This window comes from Taeniopygia guttata, chromosome 4A (assembly GCF_048771995.1).
Source record: "Taeniopygia guttata chromosome 4A, bTaeGut7.mat, whole genome shotgun sequence".
Taxonomy (NCBI): domain Eukaryota; kingdom Metazoa; phylum Chordata; class Aves; order Passeriformes; family Estrildidae; genus Taeniopygia; species Taeniopygia guttata.
Genome location: NC_133029.1, coordinates 769,822 through 788,941, shown reverse-complemented (window position 1 = coordinate 788,941; position 19,120 = coordinate 769,822). Strand labels below are relative to the sequence as shown.

General features: G+C 49.7%; 1 protein-coding gene across 7 annotated transcripts in view; it reads left to right on the top strand.

The window, feature by feature from the left end:
• The window catches only part of ATP11C (ATPase phospholipid transporting 11C (ATP11C blood group)), a 52,589-nt gene extending 33,981 nt beyond the window's left edge, over positions 1 to 18,608 (top strand). For 2 of the 7 annotated variants that reach the window (XR_012055896.1, XR_012055900.1), the window contains exons 19-28: positions 237 to 500; positions 830 to 1,004; positions 1,651 to 1,753; positions 2,591 to 2,736; positions 3,104 to 3,163; positions 4,194 to 4,321; positions 6,690 to 6,825; positions 8,709 to 8,774; positions 9,537 to 11,179; positions 15,315 to 18,608. Coding sequence is in view for 1 of the 7 variants with exons in the window: in XM_032748333.3 (XP_032604224.3) it covers positions 237 to 500; positions 830 to 1,004; positions 1,651 to 1,753; positions 2,591 to 2,736; positions 3,104 to 3,163; positions 4,194 to 4,321; positions 6,690 to 6,825; positions 8,709 to 8,774; positions 9,537 to 9,640; positions 11,026 to 11,179; positions 13,119 to 13,208 (1,426 nt within the window). In the remaining 6 variants the exon portion in view is untranslated. Of the gene's footprint in view, positions 1 to 236; positions 501 to 829; positions 1,005 to 1,650; positions 1,754 to 2,590; positions 2,737 to 3,103; positions 3,164 to 4,193; positions 4,322 to 6,689; positions 6,826 to 8,121; positions 8,138 to 8,708; positions 8,775 to 9,536; positions 11,180 to 13,118; positions 13,210 to 15,314 lie in introns of all 7 variants that reach the window. The other 5 variants (XM_032748333.3, XR_012055897.1, XR_012055901.1 and 2 more) reach the window with 5 other exon arrangements.
• The last annotated feature ends 512 nt before the right edge of the window (positions 18,609 to 19,120 follow it).

Below are 19,120 nucleotides of genomic sequence, written 5' to 3'. Positions count from 1 at the left end.
GCAAGTGTAAATTAAACTCTTACTGTGAGGCCTCTAAGAGTCAAGAGTGTAAAGCAGTGATTTCTCTTTTAGCCTGCAAATAGAGGTTTGGTATTGCTGACTTGCAGTCCGTACTCCTGTGGTGGTGGTCTCCCCAGCGTGAGAGAAGTCAGTGAGCTTCTCTTGGGCTGGTGTTCTGCAGGGCCAGGCTCGGGCTGTGGGGATGAGGGGCAGTGATGCTTTGCTTCCTCCCGCAGGCTGCAGGAGCAGCTGGCAGAGACCATCGAAGCCCTGCACGCCGCTGGCATGAAGGTGTGGGTGCTGACAGGGGACAAGATGGAAACGGCCAAATCCACCTGCTACGCCTGCAGGCTCTTCCAGACCAGCACGGAGCTGCTGGAGCTGACGGCGAGGACGGTGGGCGACAGCGAAAGGAAGGAGGATCGGCTCCATGAGCTGCTGCTGGAGTACCACAAAAAGCTGATTCAGGACATTCCCAAAAACCGGGGGGGCCTGAAGAGGTGGGTGAGCCCGGGGACCCACCTTGCACGTTTCAGGTGCGGGTTTGGTGGGGAAGCAGGGCTGTGCCGTGGGCCTGGGGACTGGTTCCTTGCAGACACTGTGAGAGGTTCCTTTGCTTTGCTCATCACCTCTGGTATTGTTGGCTTTGAGCTTTGTTGCACTGTTCCTTTAGTGAAGGGCACGTGCCAAGTCTGAGCTTTTTAAAATTGCTAAGCCCCGACAAATGGGTGGGAAGAAGATGAACCCAAAGCCAGTTTTTTTCACTCAGATGATACAAGCAGCTAGGTTTAGTCTGGTTAAGTCTGAGATGTGTTCCTCGTTGTGCCAGAAGCTGGACGTTGAGTCAGGAGTATGGACTGATCATAGACGGCTCGACACTGTCGCTGATCCTCAACCCCTCGCAGGACTCTGGCTCCAGCAACTACAAAAGCATCTTCCTGCAGATCTGCCTGAAGTGCACTGCAGTGCTGTGCTGCCGGATGGCTCCTCTGCAGAAGGCACAGGTATTTATTTACCTCCCCTGCCCCAGCCCTGCCTGGGGACACAGCTGAGTTCACAGCTGGGGCTGCACCTCAGCATCCCAGGCAGGCAGGATTCCCCAGGCTGTGTGTGAGCCTCATCCGGGCTTCGGGGCGTGATGAAAGCACACCATTCTTTCCACTCTGAATGCAAACCCTTTGTTTGACATGCTGGCAGGAACCCATAAACCCAGGCCAGTTAGAAATAAACAAAACCTCCCAGTCTGCTCTTTTTTTTGGTTTTCCTTTCCAAATTTGTCAAGTGGAGTCTGTGACTTCCTCATTCCAGCAGATGATGTCCCAGCCTGATAAGTGACGTGTTTCTGCACCCTGAGATGTGTGAGAACCCACCTTTGGGAGAACAGGGTCTGGCAGAAGGGCGGAGCAGGATGTTGCTGCTGGTTTGTTTTTAAATACTGTCCTTCAGCCCTGCACAGCTGGACTGGGCTTCTGCTCTGGTTGTGACTGCAAAGCGAGTAAAGAGGGCTTTTATTAACCTCAGCTCCCCAGGTGTTACATTGCTGCTGTAAAAGCCTGATTGCTTGTCCTGGGGGGAGCAGTGGGAAGGGCTCTGGAGGCTTTTTAACTGAATTTTGGGTTGTGCTGCTGTCTTTCTTTTAAAATCCTCTAGATTGTGCGAATGGTGAAGAACACAAAAGGAAGCCCAATAACCCTCTCGATAGGGGATGGTGCAAATGATGTCAGTATGATTTTGGAAGCACATGTTGGAATAGGTAAGAGTCCCTGAAACACCCATCTCACAGCCCAGACCTGTCTGCTCTGGCTGGGGCTCACTACTGAGGTGCAGTTGGTATTTCTGATTGCATGTGGCTAAACCAATGCCACTGGAAAATGTGGGAAATCTGTTCTTGCTTTCTTTGGAGGCAGAGTTTAACTCCAGATTCATGCCTGAGGTCACAGAATCGTGGAATAGAGTGGGTTGGAAGGGGCCTTTAAAGGGTAGTGAGCAGGGACTCCTGTAGTGAGCAGGGAGATCTTGAGCTCCATCAAGTGCCTCAGAGCTGTGCACAGCCTGACCTTGAATGCTCCCAGGAGTGGGGCATGCACAGCCTCCCTGGGCAGCCTGTGCCCATGTTTTACCATCCCCATGTGGAAGAGAGGGATGAGATCATCTGCTGCTGCTCCCCTGTGCTAGCACCATTCTCTGTCAGTGGTCACTGCAGAGGATGTTCCCAAACTGTGACCGTCTGGGGATGTCTCAGGAGGCTGAGCAGCTGCAGGGGAATAGCTGAGCTGTGTGAGATGCAGGCCAGCCCACGGGGAACCAATCCCTTATCTCTCATCAGGTTTGCCTAGGCACCCTTTGCCACACTCTTACACAGGAAATCACAGAGCAGCCTAAATATAGCTTAAAAACTCCAGGGGCAGGTCTGAGTGCTGTGGAGCCAGAGCCACACAGAAAATACTCGTGTTTGGTCTCTTGGGGCACTCAGGAGGGAAACTCAGCCTTTGTCATGCCTTGAGCTGCTGAGTGATGTAAGCAAACCCGGTGGGCAGCACCCAGATTCCAGCCCCTTCGGGATTAACCCTTGCCATGCTTCTGTCTGCAGGGATTAAAGGCAAAGAGGGACGCCAGGCCTCCAGAAACAGCGACTATGCTGTGCCAAAGTTCAAACACTTAAGGAAACTGCTACTAGCACATGGGCATTTATATTATGTGAGAATAGCACACCTTGTACAGTATTTCTTCTATAAGGTAAGGGGCAGTGTGCAGCTGATTTCTTTGTTTATCCTGTGCATTTCTTTGGCAATATAATAAAATAATAGGAAAAAAAAAATGGGGGATATTCTGAAGCTGTGTTTTCCTTGCCTAGGACAGGCTGTGTCTGCCATGTGCCTGTCCATTGGAAACAGTGCTTCCAGGGGAATGTGAGCATTCTTCTAGTGTCTCCTGCAGATGCTAACTGCTCACTGGATTGGTTTTGTGCTTGATTGAGCAAGTGCCCTACCTTGTCTGATGTTGTAACGTCAGACACTAATGTCTGATAACAGGAAAAACTGCTGGGGTTTAGACTGAGAAGTCAAGTGCTTCCCTGCTGACCATTTGTCTTTTGTTTTCCTAGAACCTTTGCTTCATTTTACCACAGTTTTTATACCAGTTCTTTTGTGGATTCTCACAGCAGGTAACTTCCAGTAATTTGTCTATAAAGGCAAGATAAAAAGCAAGGGGCAGAATGAGGCCTCCTAGCAGAGATTTGGCTTTTGGCATCCTGTCTCTTCACCACCTTGCTCTAGAGGACAGCAGGAGCTGACCCTGTTGCTCAGCACCATATCTGGAACATAATATTCTGAGACCATAACTGAAAAGACAGCAATCTGCCTTCTTTCCTTTCCCATCCACCAGCTGTAAAAACACAGGTGGACACCTTCCTGAAGTAGTGAGAGAAGGGTTTAGCTGGTTTGTCAGCACCTGATTTTGCTACTTCTGCTTTTCTTACAAGAACAAGTTTTGAATGGTTTCCTGATCTTGTCTCCTCTCCTGCATTTCACTGCATTAAAAATGTCACTCAGAAGGAAGAACAGTTCATTCTTTTATGTCTTTTAAAAAAAGACACACAACGAGTGTTATCAGAGCTTTGTTTAATCCCAGTAAGCATCAGAGGGGCAGATCCATGTGGTGGGTGGGTTCCTGTGCTTGGAGACAAGAGCTTTGCCTTTTGTGTCAACTTAAGGGGCTTCTGTGTCTGTCTGGGCTCAAAAGTAATGGGAAGAGTAAATGGTGAGAGAGAATTCTCTGCTTGTTTTGGCAGAAACACTTGCCTTTTTAAGAAAAGAACCTATAGTTCCTCTAAAACAGTCTAGTCTTCAGAGAGCCACAGGAGGCATCAGATGTATTAATAGAAACAGCAGCACAAGAGCAGCAAGGGGAAGGCTGTGGTGAGGGCTGGTCAGTCGTGTTTTCCTGGAGGATAAGCTGGAGATGAGAGCAGCCAGTCCCAAAACCTGCTGCCAGCAGGGGCAGGTTCTGGGCATGCAGCCTGCAGGTGCCTTGTTCCCCTTGCGCTGCACAGAGCACAGCTCCAGTGCAGGGGAGCTGTGCTGGGTGACAGAGGGAGGCATCTGGAGGGCGTGTGGGTGCTGGAAATGTATGGTTTCATTTCTTTGTGGAGAGGCGTTTTTCTGTCTCATTTAACCCTTTCTTCCTCTTGTAAGCCGCTGTATGATGCTGCTTACCTGACCATGTACAACATCTGCTTCACGTCGCTGCCCATCCTGGCTTACAGCCTGCTGGAGCAGCACATCAGCATCGACACGCTGACCTCGGACCCTCAGCTCTACATGTGAGTAGTGCTGGGCTGGGTGCACCTCTGCACAGCCCTTAGCCATGGCTGGAGCTCTCCTGGAGTGTGAGCAGCTGCCCTGTCCTGTGTCAGGGCTGGGGGCACCACCAGGTGCAGAAAAAGCCATTTCTGTCCCTCCTGGCTCGGCTGTTCCCGCATTCAGTCTGAGCAGCCCTGTGGTCACTGCCTGCTGCTGCTTGTTCGTGCTCTGACAGTTCTGGTCTGGCAAACTGCACTGCTGTGTCTGTGAAAGGGTAAACTGTCGCTGGAACTCATCCAGAGAAGAATGGAGCTGTGAGTGTGGCCAGAGCATCCACTGAGGTTACCTCTGAGCCAGGCACATGATGGAGCGTGTTATGAGGGGTGCAGGAGGGCAGATGCAGCTTTCAGGAGCAAAAGAGATCCATTCATTTTCAGAAAGATGAATGTTCCTGAAGCCCAGCTCAGGCAGGTGTGTCCCAGCTTGTACAAATGGCTGTGTTCCCCAGGCTTGCCCTGCACAGCCAGGTCCCCTAACCAGAACCCAGGGAGCTCTGCCCATGGATCCACACACGGTTCTCTGCCACACTGCCCAGGGAAGGGACAGCTTGGGCTGTCTCCCTCTGCTTTGCTTCTTGTTTTCTCTCCTTGGCTGCAGCAGGGAGAGGCTCCAATCTTGCACAGAACCGGAGATGCTTTCCATTCTCCTCCCAGCCCTGCCCACACATGTGCTTGGGGCAGCCCTTCAGCAAAGACTGAGGAAGATGTGTTTTGGAGGAAACCCCTCTCTGTGCATCCTGCTGCTGATTCCCCAGCCTGGCAGTCAGCTGTACCCTGTGGAAGAGGCCAGCTGGGGCTGCTTTGGCCAGTGTCACTGCCAGCCCTGTCACTGGCTGTGATGCTCCTCAGCAGTGGAGGAGCCACGTGTGGCACCTCAGCTGTGCTCGAGCCAAGAGTGATGTCTGTGCAGAGACACCAAAGGGAGCTAGCAGGTGCCTAAAATACTGTGTCAGCGTTGCCTTAGCTATAGAAAAATCGGTGAATGCAACAAGAGCTGTAAGGCTGGGAAGGGGCTTGGGTGGTTTTGAGGTAAACACTCAGAGCCATGGTTGATTAGGGCTCTATATTCCTTTGCTCCGTGGCAAAGTGCCACCGTCTGGATTTTTAAATAGCTCGGTAATTGAATATTGTGTGACAGAGCAATAGCAGCAGGCCCCTGTGCCTTCCCTTGGTGGGCTCTGTGCTCTCTGGGGTCTGTGTTTGAGGGGAAGCAGCCTCAGTGTGAATATTCGTGGCTGTGCATGTGCTGTGGCTGCAGAGCGCCCGCTGCGCTGCTGCTGGGGAAGTGCTGAGCTGCTGCAGTGCAGATCCGAGGCTGGGAAAAGCCTGTTTGCCACCAGCACTGCAGGACAGAAATGGGAGTGCAAAACAAGCTCACAGGGAGGAAGCTGCTTGTATTTTGTCTCTTTGCAATTCCCCACGCTTCCAGTCTGGCTTATCCTTGCTTCTCTGAGTTGTGCCGTGTCAGAACGTGGTCACAGCACTGTCGTGTGTAGGTTTTGGTAGGATCTCATTTCAGAAACTGCAGTTATAGCAGCCCAGCCCTACACAGCTTTGCAGAGTGCATCTGGCTGAAAATGGGTGCATTGCTTTAGGAGTTAATGCAGAAACGGTGGGGACTGTACAGAAAGTAATCTGAGAAGGTAATGATGCAGGGAGCTGTTTTTAACTCCCTCCTGCCCTGATAGCTGCCCTCTGCTCCCCAGGCCCTGTGTGTGGTCACTGCAGAGCTTTGCTCGTGGCCCATCCCTTTGCTGCTGCTGCCTCCATGCCAGATCTCATCCTGTATTCAGCCAAGAGCCTCCTGCTACAACCCCTGTGATAAAAACACCCACCATACAGTTCAGGAGGTTATTTTCAGCCTGTGCAGAAAAACACCAGGGAACAGGACTTGCAGAGCTTTTCTCAAAAAAGAACTTTGTGCATTCAACAAAAAGAGGGAAGCACACCATGGATTTCATGCATCCCATAATGCTGCTCTTTAGCCTTACCCTGCCTTTAAAATGTAGCAGGTAATGTCAGATACCATGGGCAGCTCAGGGGCTGCAGGAGAGGTTCAGGACAATATTGCCTCTGTTCACTTTGTGCTTTTTTCATCCAAGTTACCTAGAAGAGAAAGACAATTCATATGCCGAACCTCTTGTGACTTCTCAAGATCAGCAGTTGCATGTTAGAAGTGTTCTGTGTGTCCTGGAAGGTATTTTTGTGGTTTCCCTCCTTGTCTCCTGCTGCAAGGGCTTGCTCCAAAGCCCCCAGTCCCCTGCCTGTGAGAGGTCTGCAGCACCTGCTCAGCGTGGTGGTGATGGTCTTGTCACTGCATCTCTTGCAGGAAGGTGTCGGACAATGCGATGCTGCAGTGGAGGCCCTTCCTGTACTGGACCTTTCTGGGCGCCTTTGAAGGACTCGTGTTTTTCTTTGGGGTTTATTTTCTTTTTCAAAACTCTTCGTTGGAAGACAACGGAAAGGTAACGCCCCAGCAGAAAGGAGGATGAGTGTTGGAGTGTTTTGTTGTGTGTGCTGCCTCTGCTGCGCCTGGCAGGGAATATCTGCTTCATCTGTGCGCTGTGTCTCCAGTCCTGTCCGACACTGCAGCCTTGCTCATGGTGTGATCCTGCAGCAAATGCTTCAAATAAAAGCAGCCTTGCTTATGGTGTGATCCTGCAGCAAATGCTTGAAATAAAAGCGTTCCCAGATCTCAGGGAAACGGGGCAGAGCCGGTTACCCTCCCCAGGTGAAGTGATGGTCCTGCACACAGCTCTGAGCTCGTCCCCTCCTGGGTGATCCAGGGCAGGAGCAGTGGCTGTCCTTCCCCAGTGACAGCTGGAATGGGCTGTGCTGGGCTGGCTCTCAGCAGCTCAGCCAGCCCACCTTGAGGAGATGCTGCTGGTTAGGGTGTGGGGCTGCTGGCGTGCTGTGCCTGCCTGGGGCTGTGATTTCAGCCAGGGAGGCTGGGGCTGCCTTTTTGCTCCAGTCAAAGCCTTTTTCTCCTCTTTTGGAGCCAGCAGAAGTCCCCAGCTGCTGGAGGCAGCAGGATGTTGTCCCTGCTGCCTGCTTGCCCGTGCCTCTGCTGTGGGGATGAATTATTGCATTGCTGTGGGAGCTGCTGGGGTGAACTTGCACAGTAAGAGGAGGAAGAAAGATGGAGGGTTTTTTATTTTTAATTTTTTTTTTAGATTTTTTCTTACTTTGCTGGTTAACTGAGTAAAGAGCAAAGCATTAGTGCAGGGCAGCTGCCAGGGTGGTGGCCTGAGCTGTTTCAGGGCCCTTTCCCCAAGGAAATGTGCAGCATGTTATTAGATTCTGGCTGATGGGAAACTTCTTTACACCATCACTTGTGGCCCTTGAAAATACCAAAACTCTTCTTAGCGGCTAACACTTGGAGAAAAGCTGATAAATTTATGTATTTATATTTATGCATTGCATCAGTGCCAGCATTTATGGCCCCAGCTATATGCAGTCAAGCCCCTGTATTGTCAGATCAGTGCTCTTCTGTATCTGTAGCCATTCTGGTTGGGTTGGATGAAACATGAAGCACTGATGTGTTCTGTAAATGCCTTCAGAGGCCAAGTCTGTGTGGCACTACAGTAAGATCTGTGGTTATGTCCTGTAAACACTTACGCCTGTAAGAACTGCTACCAGCAATTGTTCATAATATCCATGTCTGTTTGATTAACTCGTTTTTCACGCCTATTGACTTTAATTTTTTTTGTATTTTTTGGAAACTTTTACATTTCACTTTCTGTTTTAACGTATGCATTCAGAACTTGACAGCCTTTGGTAAGCACCTCTCCCATTCATTGCCATCACTGGGTTTATATGCAGTATCTGCTTTTCTTTGTGTGCGTAGTCACTAGTACCCACAGAGCAAACCAGCTGGCTCAGTACCCACAGACCAAACCAGCTGGCTCAGTACCCACTGCTGCATTCTGCAGAGGGGGCTGCAGAGAGATGATGATGATGATGATGGTGATGAGTGTGGCGAGAAAGCAGAAACTGAGTAAATTGCCAGGCAACCCCGAGCTGCAGGTGGTGCAGTGACTTGTGTCCTGGACCCACACTGCTGTTAGTAGGAGTTGTGTCTGTCACCGTCCTGGCCCTGGTCACCCGTCTGTCCGTGTGGCACTGCATGGCTCAGGGAGATGTGCCGGGGGCTGTCTGTGTGCCGGGGGCTGTCCCAGTGTCCGTGTGCCAGGAGCTGTCCGTGTGCCAGGAGCTGTCCCAGTGTCTGTGTCCCGTGGCTCTGTCCCTCTCTGCTCCCCGCCTGTCCCTGTCCCCGTCCCGCTCTGTGCCCCCGGGAAGGGCTGGCAGAGGGGCTGGGGCGCCTGTGGCAGTGCTGGCTCTTTTGCAGGTGTTTGGAAACTGGACCTTTGGGACCATTGTCTTCACCGTGCTGGTGTTCACCGTCACGCTCAAGGTCAGCATCTCCCCTCCCTGTTCAGCCTCCCAAGGCTCCTGTGTGCGCTGTGGAATCATGTGGTGACTGCTGAAGTCTCTGAGGATTTCCCACCACACTTAAATCTTCTCCCACAGAGGCAGAACCAGCTTACTTTCCTTTGTGTAGTGTGTGGTCTTTAAGTGCTTGTTCTGTTTAAATTATTTTTATATTTTTCCCCTGTTTTGAGGACTGCAGTTGGTTATGGTTGACTTTTCCCCACACTTTCACCTCGTGATGTTCAGTTCCAGTAAGAGCAGAGGAGCAATAGTGAATTTGGGTTTGTCCACCTTGTTTCTGACAAGGCCGAGTGCCAAAGTGATCACAAAAGCACACATGTCACATAACAATAGCAAATCTGTTTTCTTTCATGGAGCTTTCCAGAACAAACTGTTTGCATAAGACCTTACAAAAGGTCTTTGGTGTTTGGTTCAGGACAGCAGGTGGTGACAAGAGGCAATTACAGTCCCCATAACCTTTAGACATTTCTTTCCTGTAGCATCAGGTTGCATCAAATTTATTCAATTTAAGAGTGTCACTCACAACTAGAATGTCACTGCTTCCCTGCTAACGTTGTGCCAGACTGTGGGCATTGGAAATGTTTTTGCTGGTGCCCATATGCACAGAAGTGGCTGTTTGGAGAGCCTTCAGCCTTAATGTGAAAGCAGGCTGAAATTTCATATAAACACCATGCAGTGCACTCTGCACCTAAAGCCTCTTTGTTTTTTCTCTTTATTCCCACAGCTGGCGTTAGACACCCGGTTCTGGACGTGGATGAACCACTTTGTGATCTGGGGCTCCCTTGCTTTCTATGTGTTTTTCTCATTCTTCTGGGGAGGAGTCATTTGGCAAGTATCTGTTTCTTTCCCTGGCCTTTCTCGGGGGATGCGCAGTGCAGGTTTGGCAGTGCAGCATCCCCTCCTCAGGGACTCCTGGGGTTTGCAGGTGCAAGGTGTGTGCAGCCCTGCTCCTTCCCCGCTGGGTGGGAAGGGCTGCCTCCCTCCAGCACCCACCAGGGCCGTGCTGGAAGAGGGCTGGGGCAGGATAAGGTGTTTGAGGAGGTCTGAGCCTGAAGGAGAGAGCAGCCTGGGCATCATCCAGGTGCTCAGCCTTGGCAGGGGTTTTGCTTTTCTGCTGCTGAGGCTCCTGTCTTTATTGGGAGGTTCTGGAGTAAACCTTTAGGGTCTGTGTGTGTGGAGGAGAGAGACAGAAAGAATTTGTGTGGAAAGAAGCCCAGTGAAAACAGAAGGAACAGGTGAGGCAGAGTCAGAGCAACAGGACCTGGCCCTGTGGGACAGAGGGAAAAATAAGCAGGAGAAAGCCAGTCCTGGTGTTGAAATCATGGATCTGAGTAGAAGAAATTCTCACTGGTCTGAGTGCACCCAGGATTTTAGGTTTACTGTGTTGCAAAAGCAGGTGAGCAGTAGTACACTACAAACATGACTGGTTTTGTATTTCCTGTGCTGCAGCAAATGTTCAGTTGGCATTGACAGTGGGCAGCATCTCTGTTTTACACCTCTGCTCTGCCGTGGGCTATTGCCTGCATCCTGATCCAGCAACCTGCTAAGGAGGATGTGGGACAGATTTAAACACTTCGTGTGGGGGTCACAAGCTTTAGCTCTTCAGTTAAGTTTTGCTGACCAGCAGATCCAGATCTGCAATCTAGCCACATCTCTATGCTAAATGTGTGAGTTTTCTACTGAAAACTTGCATAGCTCAATGTTTTTGATCCAACAGTAAGCAAAAACTACTTTGGGATCCTTGTCATCACTTATTGATGAGGTGTTTTTCACAAGCAGCTGTTGGTTGCTCTCCCTCACCAAGGAAAGGAGGAAGGGGTAAATAACCTGTTGTGAGAGAGAGACTCTGGATTTCCACTATCAAAGCCAAGCCAGAAGCTGTAGCAAAGTCTGATGTTGAAATACAATGACCTGGTTTTTGATGAGGTGAATAATTTATCTTTCAGTGATGGTGGCTAAATTCAAACCCCTTCCCACCCTGAAAAGAAACAGATGTGGGAGATGCAAAATGGATCATGACAATATTCCAGAAACAGTGCAGCTGGAGGCAGGAGATGGATTAGGAGAAGGATGGACAGTGGGTTTCTGTGCTGTATCCCTCTGTCTGAAAGGGAGGCATAACTGCTAATAGCATTACCTGAAGTCTCCTTTAATTCTGATCTTCTTGGAAAACCCACATTAACCGGAATTTATTTGTATCCTTTCTTTTTCAGGCCTTTTTTGAAGCAGCAAAGAATGTATTTTGTATTTGCTCATATGCTGACTTCTGTTTCCACATGGCTGGCAATAATTCTCCTGATCTTTATCAGCCTTTTCCCAGAAATTCTTCTAATAGTTTTAAAAAATATAAAAGAGAAGAATCATCAGGTAAGGAACAAGATGATGTATCACACTGTATTTTTAGGAAGACTGTTCCTACCCTTAGGCACCAGATGAACCTCTAACAATACCACGTACCACTCACATCTCAAGGAAGGCTTTCTAGAGTCTTGTCTTGCTCTTTCACATGCCAAAAATATCGAAAAGTTATTCTAAAAATACTGCCTAGATCTGTAGCAGGGAGAGAGTCAACCTGTGCCTTTGCTTAGCTGCCTTCCCTGGTGTCTCCCAGAGGAGTGCTAAGCCTTGTCCAGCCTGAACTGATCACCAAACACACTTTATCCTGTCCTGACAACACCTGCTAGATTTTGTGTCAGAAAAGCAGGATGCTGCCCCGGGTATGTCCTCAGGGGCTGGTGCAGTGGGAGCTGGGTCAGGTCTTGTCACATTTGCCCATCCTGCATCACTGACCAGAGGCTCAGACCACCATGGTCACTCTCCCTGGGAGCTGTCTGGTTTCTTAGCAGCTTTCCTTCACTGCTGGGGAGCAGGACACCCTTTAGAAGTGGAAACCTCTGAAGTTTTCTCCTTTGCTCCTGCAAGTGGTGGGGGCCAGCCCTGCCAGGCTGGCTGTGCTGAGCCCCTGCCCTTGTCTCTCCCCTGGCCATGCTCCCCCTCCTGCAGCAGCTCTCCTGCCCTGCAGCCCAGCAGGTCCTGCCCTGGCCCAGCAGCTGGGGATTGCCAGCCAGCCCTGGCCTCGTGCCCTGGGCTCTGTGTGTGCCAGGGCTGCAGCAGGGCACGGCTGAGGGGACATGGGGTGGGTCACATACGGTCAGGTAACCTCAGCCCTGGTCGCTGCAGGAGTCACAGCGTGGTTTGGGGTGCAAGGCTCCCTAAAGATCACCCAATTCCAGCCCCTGCCATGGGCAGGGAGCTGTTCCCTAGGTCAGATGTTCCCAGATGTTCCCTAGGTCACATTGCTCAGAGCCCCATCCTGCCTGGCCTTGGGCACTCCCAGGGATGGGCATCATTAAAGCTGAAATCAGTGGGGATGGTAAAATGCTGTGGTTGTGTTTTGTGAGGATCCATATAACTTCTTCACTTGAGTGTGATTTAAAAGTTTCTAGCTGGCCACCCCTGTTGACTGGGCTGGGAGAGAGGTGCTCTCAGCTGCAGACATGGGACACTTTGGGACAGTGCCTGGAAGGAGGACCTGGGGATTTCTGAGCCCCAGCTCAACTCACCTGGGAGGGGACCTGGTTTGCCTTCAGCTGCTGACCAAAGATCCTTTCCCTCTTGCAATACTTACTTTCAAGAGTGCTTTTAATTCATTTAACAAAGGCTCTTGTGAAATCACTCAGCAAAGCAAAGTGAGTGTCAACTAGAAAAGTCTCTTCAGATCTGCGTCCCAAACTAAACACAGGCTGAGCCATATTTGAATGTACATTTTGAGTAAGAGCTTTATTACAAGTGCCTGAAGGAGATACCAGCTCTGGATATCTGTGTGAGCCATCAGGCACCAAAGTCAGCTGCCTGATTTGTAAAGGCATCTAGGACCAGATAGATAATTTCAAATCAAAACCCTTGTTGAGAATCCTGACCTTAATGTTGAAATAAAATAAAGATCAGTGTCCCAAGGGAAACATACAGTGGAAAACAAAATTAGGGACATTTTAAGGGGGCCTGAAGCACAGCTTGGTGGCCAAGGGTCCCTTCTGGGAGGGGAGGACAGGCTTAGGCCAGGTTGTTGGGCATTTGCCCTTGATCCCTGTGGGACAGGGTTTCACCCCCAGTTTCCTATAACACAGCACGTCAGCTCTGCTCAGCCTGTATTAAATTTTCTGTGTGGTAATGTGGTGGTTGTTTTTATTTTGTTTTGGTTCTGTTTGGTTTTTTTTAACTGCAAAGCGCATTTGTGTTTTCCTTGGTTTCTGCCTTTCTCTTTCTTGTACTGCAATTTTCTGTCTTTTGTGCTGTTGTGAACTAGGTAACGAAGCGCCTTCCTTCCTCAGGAACATCCACTATCTTCATGCTTTCTCAAACTTCCAGCAATCACAGCTTTTCTTGGAGTGAATAAGGTGATTTCCTTTCTGAGTCGCAATGTGTTGCTTGCTCGACTGCTTTTTTCTTCCTTCTGATGCCTAACTCCTGAAAACCCACCTTTAGATTTGCTCACACAGCAGAACCTTGCTTTTCCCCACCTTCTGCCTTAATTTCAATCTTTTGCTTAACTATTCCGTCTGTCTCTCCCCCTTGGGTCTCTCGCTGCCCCTCAGGTGGGTGAGCTGCTCGTGCTCAGGTGAGGTGGACACAGACAAAGCTGGTGACTCTCTCCCTCCTTGCTGTAGGTTTGTGTCACTGGGCCAGACAGGAGTGGGACGAGGTGGGATTGGTGCTGATAGTCCCCTGGATGGCTTGTGCAGTGTCTCAGGCTTGTCTGACCCTGGAGGGGCTCCCCAGTGCCCACCTGCCCCGTCCATCCCGTTTGTCAGTGCTGCTGTGCTTTGTGTGAGTGGTCAGCACAGCCCACAGCCCTCACACCAAGGGTGGTTTTGGACTTGCTGGCCATGGGGCTGGTGGGGTCACCCACAGCAGAGCCCCTCGGCTGCACGTCCCCAGTGTCTGCATTCACTGCAGATCTCCACCATGGCTTGCTCTTCTGAGAACACCAGTTGTGTGGAGATGGGGATGTCGTGCTCCTCCCCCAAAAGCACCTGCAGCATAAATCCCAAACGTTTTGGGGAGCAGGGCTGAGCATAAATCCCAAACGTTTTGGGGAGCAGGGCTGGTTCTGTGTTCCCCCCGTGCCTCTTGCAGGGCTGGTGGCAGTGTGGCTGCCGTCCTGTGTGAGCTGGGGTGGCTGTGTGGGCTGCCCTGGAGCAGGCAGGTGAGCTCTGGGTGCTATAAGTCTCTTTGCCTCGCTGTTGCAGAGCAGCAGGAAGGCACCTGATTCATTGTCGGCCAGACCTTCTGCCACACCACTCCTTTTAAGAACATTCTCAGATGAGTCTAATGTGTTGTAACAGGTACCCTGTCCAGAGGAGTTGGGATGGTTGTGGTGGCATTGATTAACCAAATGTAACCCCCTCCAAATCAATTAAACCACGGTTCTTGTAATCCTCTCAACTATTGGTGTGGGCACCTGTCCTTGTGGAATGGAGATGCAATGCTTGGGATGCATTTTAATTTGGGGATGTTGTGCTATCCAGCTTCTTCAGAATCCCATATCTATGCAGACCCTTTCAAATATTTGGCAAAATGTAAACAAATCTTTCAATCTGACTGCTACTTCAGTCTAATATTAGCACAATATTTAATTTGAGAGTGCAGCCTGAATTGTGCTAACACTGGTTCTAAAAGCTAATGCTGTTACATTTACAGTGAAGGATGGAAACCTCAGTTGTTAAAATGATTCCAGTATTGCATCTGAATTGTACCAAAATCCCTTTCTCTAGGGTGCATGCTGTTCTGTCAGATAGAAATAAGTGTGTTTGTAATTCCATCCAGATGGAAACTAAACACATGTACTCGTGTGTGTGTGTCAGCACATGGGACAGAGGCATGTCTCGGTGTCCGTGTGTCTGCACACACACCCGGAGCATCCTCGTACGAGTTGATTTTAAACTTTGTAGTGAGCCAGTAGCAGAATAAAAAAGGAAAAGTGCCTAATTGAATTCACAATTCTGTGTTTAGGGGAGATGTTGTGTGTGGTGGCTGCTGCAAACATAAGCCTGCAGACTAGCTACACCTCTCACACCTTTGTGCCCACACTGCTGCTAAAGAAATCTGATTGATGGGCATGGCAGGGCCGGCAGCCAGCCTTGCCAGGCCTCAGTGCAGTGGCACCCATTCTGTGCAGCCAGTCCTTCCCTCTGGCATTAGGTGGTGCTCTCCACCTCCACTTACTGGTGCAGACTGGTGTGGGAGGCGGCTGGACCAGCGCAGAACAGGAGCTGCAGGAGGCAGTGGCAGATGCTGCTCTTAGACTTCATGCAGCACTTTGCAAATTGTGAAAACTGATTTATCACCTGAGTACTTGGTTGTGAATGATATTTGGCACTTTTATCATGGCCTAATCATTCTTCTTCTCCTATATATTTTTTTAAATCACCCAGGAAAAGGTTAATGGGTTTTGAAATGTAACAGTTGCAATCCATGTTTGTTTTCCTTCTGATTTTTGCAGGCTGGCCCCTTTGATCTGCCTGTGTTAGTGTCATACAAACGTATAGAGAATGGTTATGTGAAGGCTGAAGATGCTGTTACTAATTTGGCAGAGAGATATCCTCTCAGGATACCTTAAAGTGCTCCACACAAACACTGCACGTTGCCATGCTGTAGGAAACCCATGGTTTAACCTGGCAGTGACCTGTGATAGCACCAAGGACTCTGAGCAGCCAGGGCACTGGCCCATGCTACCCGTTAGTCTTTGGTCTTGAGGCTTCCCTGCCCTCCCAGAAAAGCCAATTCTGCCAAATCCTACAGCACTGGAGGCTGAGAAACATCTTTAGGAGTTCACCCAAAGCAGCGTGGATTGAAGTGCAAGAGTGCAGTGCCAGCCCCGTTTCACACGAGGCTCCTGTGCCGCTGCAGATCTGCCCGAGAGCAGCAGGGCTGCTCCCAGCTCTGCTCTGCCTGACCAAAGAAGTAGCACAGACTTCAACCCGGTGACATTCCCCTCCAGCCCCCGCAGGCCCTGGGAAGAGGCTGCTCCCCTCGCACAGGAGGTGGCTGCAGCCCTGGACCCCTCTCCTGGTGCTGCCACGGGCAGGATCAGCTGAAATTCGGGAGAAACCTTTGCCACTCTCTCCTCCAGGTGGAGCTGGGAGCGGTCCGTGGTCTGTCCACAGCAGCGGTGGCCACGTGAAGAGCTGCAGTGCTGGGAAGTGCCAGAGCATCCTCCCACAACCAGTTTGCTGATGGGTTTATTCCTGCTGGAGAGCGAAGAGAAGGTTTTGTGGCTGTGATGGAAGGAAGCTTTCATGGGGGAAAAAGGAATGCCAGAAGCTGGGCTGTGCCAGACTCTGAGCCCCAGTGGCCAGGCTCCTGTGGCTGTGCTAGACTCTGAGCCCCAGTGGCCAGGCTCCTGTGGCTGTGCTTGCGTTACTGCACTGTGCAGTTGCTCCAACACTTCAGAGGGACAGAGCAGTCCTTGGCTGATCCCAGGGACATGGGCTGTGCCTGTCAACCTGCAGGTGTATCAAACTGCATCTTGAGTTATTTGCACTAAGAAAAAAGAAGACAGTTTAAAATTGAGTACATTAACCTGATTTCATTTTACATCTTGTTTTTTAAATTGGCATGTTCTTTTTTAAATCTACCTGTACCATGGTGGTAGGACTTTGCTCTTTAGGTTCTGCACAGCAAAGGTGAGATGCCTGACTCAGTTTTGTTTTTTTCCTCTGATAGTTCATGTGTGGAAAGAGCAGCTTCTCTTGCTGTGTTAAGTCATGAGCAGTGGCAGAGCAGCCCGTGTGCTCCTGCTGGTTGGTGTGTGGTCCCTCCCTGGTGCTGTGTCCCAGAGGAGCTCCTGTGAGCAGCTTTGGGGCTGGTTTCAGGAGCAGCAAGCTCTGCACTGCCGCTGGCTTTGGTCCCGCTCGCTCAGCTGTGTGTCATGTCTGTACAACAGGACAATTTGGGACTGCACAGAACATCCCCCTCACCAGATTTTGTTGAACTGCAGACTGTTAATTTTTGGAAGAACCAAGCCTTGCTCTCTGGTGCCATCCCTGCTGTTTGTCTGCAGCCGGTGCGGCTCAGCTGCCAGCAAAGCCTCTGGTGCATCGTGGGGATGCTGGATGGGCCTCACCCGAGTGGGAGAGGGGAGTGCTCAGCCCCTGGGGCTGCTCTGCCATCCCCAGCGTGGCAGGGCACGGGGGGACAGGGGCACAGTGTGATGTGCTCTGTGCTGGCCCCGGCACGGGTGGGGTCTGCACTGAGCCAGCGAGCACAGCTCAGCTCCGTGCTGCACTGCCAGCATGTGTCCATGAGCAAAGCTTTCATTTTCTTCTTTTCTTTTGGTTTTTTTTCCTCTTTTCCTAGCTCATTTCACAGACCTAGAATTCAACTTGCAGACCTTGTCCCGTGCTCAACTTTCCTTGCAGAAATGTGGTGCCTACAGATCAAGTATACGATGAATGCAATGAAGATGTGCTCTATATGCCAAATCTAACCATTCTCCTTAAATACACGGTTGCTGACTTGTGTTTACATAACCTCTAAAAAATGGGCACTAAAATGCCCAATTCCTGTGATTCAGAACCATTCCAAGCCCGAATGGTCCCAGGCAGGACACCTTGCTTCCCAGTTTGTTTTGTCATGCTCTGCTCCAAGGGTCACTCCGTTCCCCTGGAATTCCACTGGCGGTGTCAGTGGGAACAGTGGAGCCTCATGTGTGTGAACTGTTCAAATAATCACAGAACCAGGATAATTTCTGCTGCCTGGCCCAAGACAGAGCCTTCTGAAACCAAGTCTTTCTCTGGGCATTTCCAAGTGTCCTGTCTCCAGCTGGAACAAGCCATTGCAACAGCTGTGTGTTCAAGCCCGAGGTGTGTGAGCTGACAGGCAGGCTGGCATTCATCTGGAATGTTTTGAGTAGCAAGAAAATGCAGTTTTTCTTGGGCTTGGATCTTCAGATGGTGCACTGGTGTAGTGCTGGGTGCCAGGACAGCCAGGCTGCCCTGGTCCTGCAGGAGAGCTGATCCTTGGCACTCAGCAGTGGCAAAAGCAGAATTCCGGGTGCTGTGGGTGGCTTGTGAAATCAGGGGGAGCAGGAGACCCCTCCTGAGGCTGGAGGGGGCAGGAGTGGCAGTGGGGCTGTCAGTGAGGCAGCAGTGGGACAGGGGTGCTGTGCTGGGTGCTCGTGTTCCTGATGCTCACGGTGCTCCTCAGGTACAGCAAAAGGTCAGTACAGGCTTCTCGGTGGAGAAACTTGAAGGAAAAAAGGCTGGGGTTTTCTCATAATAATTGGTTGAAGTTTTATCACTGACTAGTGACACTGAAAGATAAGGAAAGTAATTAAGATTCCCTCTAAAACTCCTGTGTGATAACAGTGGAGCTTGGTGTAGTCATAGCGACTTTTCAAAAACTAATCCTAATCATTATGAGAATATTATAAATGACTTGGAATTGCATAAAAGCTTCAAATTAAATTTGTATACACACAGTTGAAAACCTTTCCTAATACTTCACCATTTATCAAATTTCCCAGCTATGATTTTTTTTTTTTTAAATGTAGTGTACAGAAAATGTAAATTATATACAGGCAATGAGCAGATACATTTTCAGCTTCTTGCAAAGAAAAAGGACTGCAACCTTACTTTTTTTCACTTAAATGCAATTTTATACATTTATGTTGCTTTATATCAAGGAAATTGAATGTGAATGTTACCTTTTATGAATGCAACTTGCTCTTTTTTCATTACAGAAACTTTTGTTTGAAGTAATCAATAAACTTTGGTATGTTGTTCTGATTAATATATATTGGTTGTCTCTCTCATCTCCTTGGATACTCCTAGGGGGTGATTGATTGTGTGGGCTTTTCCAGGGCAGTACTAGGGGGACAATCAGCATTTTCACAGTGGGTGGGTGCCAGCTTGGTTCTCTGCTGTGGAGCAGCATTTGCCTAAGGAAATACTGCTTGCTTCTCATACATTTTTATTTTTCCAGCAGCGTATCAGCAGTTGTGGGTATCAGCTGCTGCACATAGCTGGTCTGTGTGCTCTCAACTCATTTCCCTCAAAATGAATGTTTAATTATGAAAGTGAATCCTGTGAATTAAATGTATAAATTGATTTAACTTTCTAGAATGGGTGAACCCAGGGCTTCAGCTGACATTTAGGAGCTGGCTGATAAAAATGTCGGTCCCTGTGCCTGATTTCCATTCACTTTCCATGTTTTCCTTACTGCTCTTTTGTTTCTTGGTCCTGTGTCGTGGCTGCCTGTAATAAATAAGTATTTTTTAGTTCAAAGCCCAAAGTACACAAATAAGGT